The following is an 8,462-nucleotide window of genomic DNA, read 5'->3' on the forward strand; positions in this document are numbered from 1 at the left end:
TTTCATTCCGTTCCGTTTTCATTTCGTCTCGTTCCACCTGTCGTATTGTACTATGTTCCCGTTCCCATTCCCGTTCCATTGCATTCCATTATTTTATTCTTTATTCTTAATACGCCCCCCCATTGGTAGTTAAACTACATTTTACTTGTTGTTGTTGTTACATCATTTTTCTCTATAACGAATAGAAACAAATAATTTTACTATTGGGAGACTATTTCTTTGTTGTTTTTTTTTTTTCTAATTTTGTTACTTTTCTAACACTTTCCAACCATTTCTTTTTTTTTGCGATACTTTTATAAATATATACAATATATTGAATTAGATATTTTTATATAGACAATATCTCAGATATAATTATTATATATTATATATCATATTTTTTTTATTTAATTGATTTTCGAAATAATAAGATTATTTTAAATTTGCATAAATAATATAAAAGAAAATAACTATATTTGATTACTCTATTAGTTTATCGATGAAGAATTTGAGGAAAAAATTTGACCAATTATTTAGAAATATTTAACAACATTGACCTGGTATAGTATCATTATACATATAACAACGTACCTTTCTAAATGGTCATTCATGTTGAATGAGATTTATGTTACTAGAGAAGGAAAAAATAAATTGGCAAACGATTGAGAAAATACCGGATACAATGTTGGAAAGTAGTCAGACGAGTATCAACATTATTCATGTTCCATTCGTTTAAACACAGACAAACAATTTAGTTGTCTCTAGGTGGTATGCGTGATAAGAAAAAGAAAAAAAGAAAGTAATTATCAACGTACTGTTAATGAAAAAGAAAAAAAAAAAGAAAGGATTATTTGTATCACTGCTTATATGTTTCTTTATTTAAGTCTTATTGTTCTAGATATATGTCTGTCAGATTTGTATTGGTATTAATACAGATATATATATATATATATATATATATATATAAGTAAGTAAGTATGCGTCAATCTACAATGTTAGTATGTTGATCTTGATTCAATGATGCGCTTTAAGTATGTCTTTATCAGAACATACTCTAAAAAATACTTTACTTCATGTCCCAACTTATCATTTGCTATGTCAGGTATAAGATAAAGAAAAGATTTCATTGAATAGCTTTGCAACAATGTTTTAACCTTTTTTCTTTCTATCAAAATTTAATTGCATTGAATAATATATATATATAATTAGAATTAATTTAAATAATAAAAATCAATAATAAATCTTTTCTTTTCATTCACATTGGTTTCGTACATGTGACAATGTTTCGAGAAAACAAAATATTACTTATTAATAAATAATATTATTTAACGTTTTTTTTTATAAAAAGAATCATCGTACGAATCATTATCAAAAATAATTATCAATTAAAGTAACAATCAATTTCTGGTAATTCGTTATTAACGTAACAAATATTATATCAAACGTAAAATAACATTACTTGTATCGTTTCGATCGAAGTAAAAATGCGTGCGTGACTAAATGAAGATTTTCAAATTTGCCGCCATTTTCTAAATCTGCGCATTTTCTAATTTCAATCCATCGGCGCAAACTTCACGATGCATCAGACGTAGGGATGCAATGCCAACATTATTACCATCGACGACGCCGTAAGGTATAGAAAGCGGTGTTGTCAAATCTAAGATCCCCATAAGAATATAACTTTATTTAATATGGTGTTTTACAATTAGTGGAATAACAAAAAAAAAAAACAAGGTGATATCAATTTATTTATATCATACCGTTAATTAATTCCTATCGAATTATTTTATTATTATTTTTTTCTTTTTTTTCATATATAAAAATCGATTTATATTTTTCTCTCTCGTTTCAATCTAATAGAAATAAAAGTGAAGAAGAATTATAAAGTGAACGGTTTTCTCTACGTAAAAATTGACACACAAACAATATTCAAGAGGAAATAAATATATCGCATTGATGATCTACCTTGAAACAAACGATCGTCGATATAAATCCGATGGGAGATGCTGATCGGTCGAATTACATTTGTTCAACTTTAATCTTTTCATTAATGGACTCTTGACGGAAGATATTAATATTGAAACGAAACAGGTATCATCATCATCCATTTTGTTTACGCACGCCTCTCCCACGTTTCGTCCTCAAAAAAACATTTTTCTATCCAGTTAAAAAAGTTACAACGGTATATCGACATACAATTTTAATGGATTTCATTTAATCGTGTTACTTTTTTTTTTCCAAATAACATCTAACCACATTCTTTTCGACAACCCTTACTTCTTTATTTTTATTTATATCTTTTATTATTTTTTTTTTCTTTTTCTTTTTTAACAAACCAGAAAGAGAGACAGAGAGAGAGAGAGAGAGAGAGAGAAATCGATCAATGGTCTTTTTCGATATTTTTTTACCTCATTCTATTGTTTTCCCTTACATATGTATGTATGTATGGATGTATGTGTATATATATAGATATTTTTTTTTTTTTTTTTTGAAGTTATATTATTTTTTTTTTTTTTTTTTTTTGTTCAATCAATACAATATTAGTATTTTTCATCGCATCTCTGTTTATCTTTTATTTTTTTTGAATATAATATTGTCATGTGAGAGTTTTTGAAGTATGCATTTCTTATCATTTAACCTACTCGTGTGATATTTGTGGTGATTGAAGATAAATATTTTGATATATACATATTATTGAATTATATTATATATACAACGCGTGCGTTTACGTGTGCGTGTATAATGCGTGCGTGAATGCGTTCTATATATATATATATATATAGGACATATAAACACGTATTACACGTGCATACGTACAACACACATACGTTATTTATTATTTTGCAAATGTACGAGATGTAATCTGTTTACGTTCAAGATTTTTAAATAATTTCTATAATGTTATTAGTTTTTCTAACCTATTGTGTATTTTAGGTTTAAAAATTAAAGAGACACGATGGCTAATAAAACAAAGTTGTGTAATAAAACGCAGCCTCGTATTCAAGTATTTCGACCAACATATGAGGAATTTAAAAATTTCACCAGCTATATTGAGTATATGGAAAGTAAAGGAGCTCATAAAGCTGGATTGGCCAAAGTTATTCCGCCACCTGAATGGATTCCAAGAAAAAGTGGTTACGATTTGGATACATTAGAACTTAGTATTCCTGCGCCTATATGTCAAGTTGTTACCGGAAAGCAAGGTCTTTACCAACAAATTAATATTCAAAAGAAATCAATGACGGTTAAAGAATATAGCAAATTGGCAAATTCTGACCGGTATATTACACCACGACATTTTGACTACGAGGATTTGGAGAGAAAATATTGGAAAAATATAACATATGTGGCTCCCATATATGGAGCAGATGTATCCGGTTCATTAACTGATCCTGACGTTAAAGAATGGAATATCAATCATTTGGGTACGATATTGGATTACGTTAATAAAGATTATGGTATATCGATAGACGGTGTTAATACCGCATATCTATATTTTGGTATGTGGAAAACCACATTCGCATGGCATACAGAAGACATGGATCTTTATTCGATTAATTATTTGCATTTTGGTGCACCAAAAACTTGGTACGCTATACCACCAGAGCATGGTCGCAGATTAGAGAGATTAGCAAGCGGTTTCTTCCCATCCAGTTATCAAAGTTGTCAAGCCTTTTTACGTCATAAAATGTCATTAATATCACCCCAAATTTTAAAACAGTATTCTATTCCGTGCAATAAGATAACACAAGAAGCAGGAGAGATAATGATAACGTTCCCTTATGGATATCATGCAGGTTTTAATCATGGTTTTAATTGTGCTGAATCCACCAATTTCGCAGCACCCAGATGGGTAGAATATGGCAAACGAGCGACCCAATGCACATGCAGCAAAGACATGGTCAAAATATCAATGGATACATTTGTCAAACGGTTTCAACCAGAAAGGTATGAACTGTGGTTACGCGGTGAGGATATTGGTCCTCATCCGGAGGATCCTAGGCAAACAGCAGCACCCATGCCTTCTCAAATGGATTTGTTATGTAGTAACAGTAGTAATGGACAATTACCGCAAAGTTATTTGAATGCTGCTCCTAAAAATAAAAGGCATACCATTCATAAAAAGAAAAATATCATTGGAACCAATACGGATGTCGATATGGCAGAGTTAGTTAATCGTTCGGATATTCCAGCTGATTTAAAGAAAGTCTTGCAAGATCTAGAATATGAGGAAGGCGATGATCAACCTGATGAACAACAATTAGAAGTATTGGAAGATATTTGGCTTAAGGCAGGTGAAATGGATGTCGATGAAGCAACTGTCTATGACGATGGATATAATCGTAAAAAAGGTAGAAAGAGAAAGAGGAAGCAAAATAGTACAGAGAAAAAGGAACATCACAAATCAAAGAAAAGTTCAGTTAAAATGGTAAGTCCTAAACGGCCAGACGATCAGACTGTATCTATCAAATTGGAACCAGAAGAAATGTCTACAATTGATCAAGAATCAATCGATCAACAGAATTCGTTAAATCAAAATGATCATTTGCTTTTAACCAATGAAAATGTTTCATCCGAAAGTAATAGTAATACGTTGATCTCTCAATTGGCAATGGAAGAATCTAATTTTGTGGAAACTACAGATAAGTCGCCTTCTAAGAGAAAGAAAAAACATTCCAAGACTACAGAGCATAAGATAAAACAAAAAAATATTTCTAAAGGAAAGCATAAGCATACAAATATACCTTTGTTTATTCCTAACGAACCATTAGATGTTTCTGATGCCGATGTTCAACGTAAATTAATAGCAATGCCAAGTCTTAGCCTTCAGAAAACATATACCATGAAAGATATATCTAATAATCAAAGAAAAATCAATCTTCTACCAGGTAATATTATTTCCGTTGGAAATGAATTTAGTATGACTACTATGAAGGATAAAACTGTAGTAAATATTACAAACAGTGGACAGATAATGCATCCTTCTTACGAAGATGACAAACAACAGGTAGAAGGAATTATAACTGTTGGCGTGCCAGATAAACAACAACATTCTTTCTTGAAGAGTCCCAAAAAACCAAATAAAAAGCATGTTTACAAATCTACATTCCCTAATGTAAATTTATTGAAAAACAATACTTTAGGAAATAAGAAAATTGACGACAAATCATTAAACGAGGATTCGAAAATTTATACTCAAAATACCAAGACAGTTGGTAATACATCTTATAAAAGTATTGGAATGGTACAAACTGAAAGATGTATTACAAGTTATACCAGGAAAGATATCATAAAGGCACCTAAGTTAATGCATTTAGACTTATCAAATACCAAAGTGATATCAAAAGTAGAACTTGACGATGCAGTTGATGCAGATAAAGGGCTTCGCGTTGCTCCTAATTTGATGATGTTATCCAAGAATGATGCGCAAGATACTAAGCGCATTATGTTCTTGCCAAATACGTCCACTAACATTGACCCGCCAATATTGGAAAGCGAAGTTACAACAGATAGGGAAGCTGTAATAGAGAAGAAAAATGAAATGAATGTTTTAAATCCCTCGACTGCGTTTACCATTCAAACGAAAAATAATGCTGTTATGTGTAATTATTTTCCAAAGAGTGCAATTTTACCTCAATCACTTTGCCAGAGTAATCTAACCGGGAAAAAGAGTATCGAATTAAAATCAATTAATAATACTAATAATAAAGAAATGACGAAAAGTTTATGGCAAATTCCGTATAATAACGGTGTTTTCTTATCAAATCACGATTACAATAAACCAGTGCAATTATCTTTAGCAAATGCTAAAAGGGGAGGTTTATTAAATACTTGTACTAATATTCAAATAGGTCCTGCAACTACTGCAACCCTTACGACATTAAAAAAATTAGACTCAAATAAAGTATTATTAACTGCACCTCCGAATCTTCCGCAATGTTCGAAAATTACTTTGACTTCTTCTCCGATTCAATTAAACACGATGGATGGAAATAAATCAACATTAAAAGATAATGATAATATATCAAATAGTATGGCATCTTTGACGAGAATAATGCCGGGATCGGAACAAGTGGTTTCGAAAAGTTCTTTAATTATTCGAAAACTTGGAAGCGAACAAGGAATGTGTAGAAGTCTAATGAAACATACAAATACAAAATCATTGCTTAATCGTACAGTAAATAATATCGATGAAACGGCTAATTTAGAAGTAAGACAAGGTAATAATGTAAGTACATTGATTAATAAAACGAATAAGGTTGAAGTTAATAATATGCCATATAGTATAAATTATCATTCGGACAATGTACAAAATCATCATCAGAGAGATCTTACCTTAAATATGATAAAACAAGAAGACAACAAATACGTTAATGCATCAAAATCTCAATGGCAAGGCTTAGACAAAAATCCTAACAATAATAGACATTTGACAATGCCAGAATTGAAGCCAATTATTAAATCGCCAGTAGTTAGAAGGAAATCCAAAGAGAAGCTTAGAAAATCAACTACTAGGAAAAAACAATTACCTGAATCGACTGTTATATCGTTGGGCATGGAAGAAAAAAGTTCTTCAAGTTCGCATCCTGCTTTAATGATACCTGGTCACATTACCAATATGTTAAATCCAAATATTCCAAGCAGTGACATGATGAAAGCTTTCAATAATTATTGGAGCGCTCAAATTTCCCATTGTGCAATTTGTGCAACTTTTGCTTCCACTCGTTATGGAAATAGTCAAGTAATGCCACCTGATTGGAAGTATTGTAAACCTACTATTCTACCTGAAAATTCACCAATATGGGTAACAATTATTTTATATTTAATTTAATTCTATTGAGAAAATAATAATATTAAAAATCATTATATTCTATATAATAATATTACTTTTTATTTACGTTAGGTATCGGCAACTATTTTTGCTGTAAATTCAAAAGAACAAGCTATAGAATCGGAGAATTCTAAATTATTAAGATGTCGCGAATGTCACGTAACAGTTCATGCTTCCTGTTATGGAATTACCATTTTACCCACTGATCCATCCAATTGGGCATGCGATAAATGTAAGGCTGGTAAATCTGACGTGGTATGTATTAAAACGTTTATATAATATTGAAAGAAAAAAAGAGATGGAGATAGAAACAATTATTATTATTAAACAGATGTGCTGTTTATGCCCGATGCGAGGGGGTGCTGTTAAACGTACGAGCGATGGTGGTTGGGCACACATTTTGTGCGCTCTTTTATTACCAGGAGTAACTTTTAAGGATGCTATTAATAAAGATCCTATTAATGTATTAACAATTCGAAAGAATGTATTAAAACAACAATGTTGTTATTGCGGATACGATAGTGGTGCCTGCCTTAGTTGCAATCAATGCAATAATCAATTTCATGCTTCGTGTGGACTTGTCGCAGGTGCTACTTTTGCAATACCGTTATACAATAGTCAAGAATTACAGGTAAAAATAATGAATTGTTATTATATTTATTCATTGAAATGAAATAATTAACAACAAACGGTAAACAATCTTATATCCGTTTTTAGGTAACGTGTCATGGTCATGACGATGGTAAAGAAAAAATTCCTGTTATTCGTCAAGGCGAAACAGTATGGGCTAAACATAGGAATTCAAGATATTATAAAGCTAAAGTTGAATCTATAAAAGATACTCTTTTCTATATGGTCACCTTCAGTGATAACAGTTTTAGCGATGATCTATATCCTTCTGATATTATTGTGAGTATTATTTTAACAAAAGATAATCGAATATATATTTAAATTATTTTCTAATTATATATATTACAAAAACAAATATAAATCATATATATATATATATACGAATAATGTTATTATATTTAGAATTACGATCCCGGAAAACCACCTCAAATTGGTGCAGCTGTTACGGTTAATTGGACTGACGGTGAAGTCTATGATGGTACTTTTCAGGGCACTAATCATCAAATTATGTACACCGTGAGTAATAATCATATGCAAATGTATTGCAACAAATTGTTAATTACATTAATTGCGTAAATTTCTTAATATTAATTTTATACAAACGCGCGTTATCTCATTTTTATTTAGGTAATTTTCGAAGATGGTTCTCAACTTGCCTTAAAACGTAACGATATTTATAGTTTACAAGAAGATATGCCAAAAAGGGTGCGCTCGCGTTTGGTAAGTTTGGTAGCATTATAATTATTTAATTATTATCATTTTTACGTATCTTTTTTTCTCTCTATGTTATTATCATTTTCTTTCTTCACTTGTGTAATTTTGATTATATTTTTTTCAAAAGGCTTTTCTCTTTATTCTCTCGTTCTTTTTCTTTTCTTTCCTTTCAATTGTTTTTTTTTTTTTTTTTTCTTTTTTTTCTTTTTTTTTTCGTAATTAATGAATAATTTCTTTTCTATTAATTTTTATATTTGTATAATTTATTAAAGTCCGTTGCCACAGAAATGAAGCACAGGTATCACCT

General features: G+C 30.3%; 1 protein-coding gene across 1 annotated transcript; it reads left to right on the top strand.

Moving 5' to 3' along the window:
- Nucleotides 1-1,985: 1,985 nt before the first annotated feature.
- On the top strand, nt 1,986-8,462 carry LOC106792706 (lysine-specific demethylase 4C-like; the record flags this gene model as incomplete). Its single annotated transcript, XM_014759207.1, is given in 8 exon segments — nt 1,986-2,070; nt 2,914-6,784; nt 6,884-7,066; nt 7,143-7,442; nt 7,529-7,720; nt 7,844-7,957; nt 8,069-8,161; nt 8,428-8,462. Coding segments are annotated over 7 exon segments (4,766 nt in total), but the record flags the coding sequence as incomplete, so codon positions are not given.

The sequence above is a fragment of the Polistes canadensis genome, unplaced genomic scaffold (genome assembly GCF_001313835.1).
Source record: "Polistes canadensis isolate GaletaPanama2010 unplaced genomic scaffold, ASM131383v1 scaffold_569, whole genome shotgun sequence".
Classification (NCBI taxonomy): Eukaryota; Metazoa; Arthropoda; class Insecta; order Hymenoptera; family Vespidae; genus Polistes; species Polistes canadensis.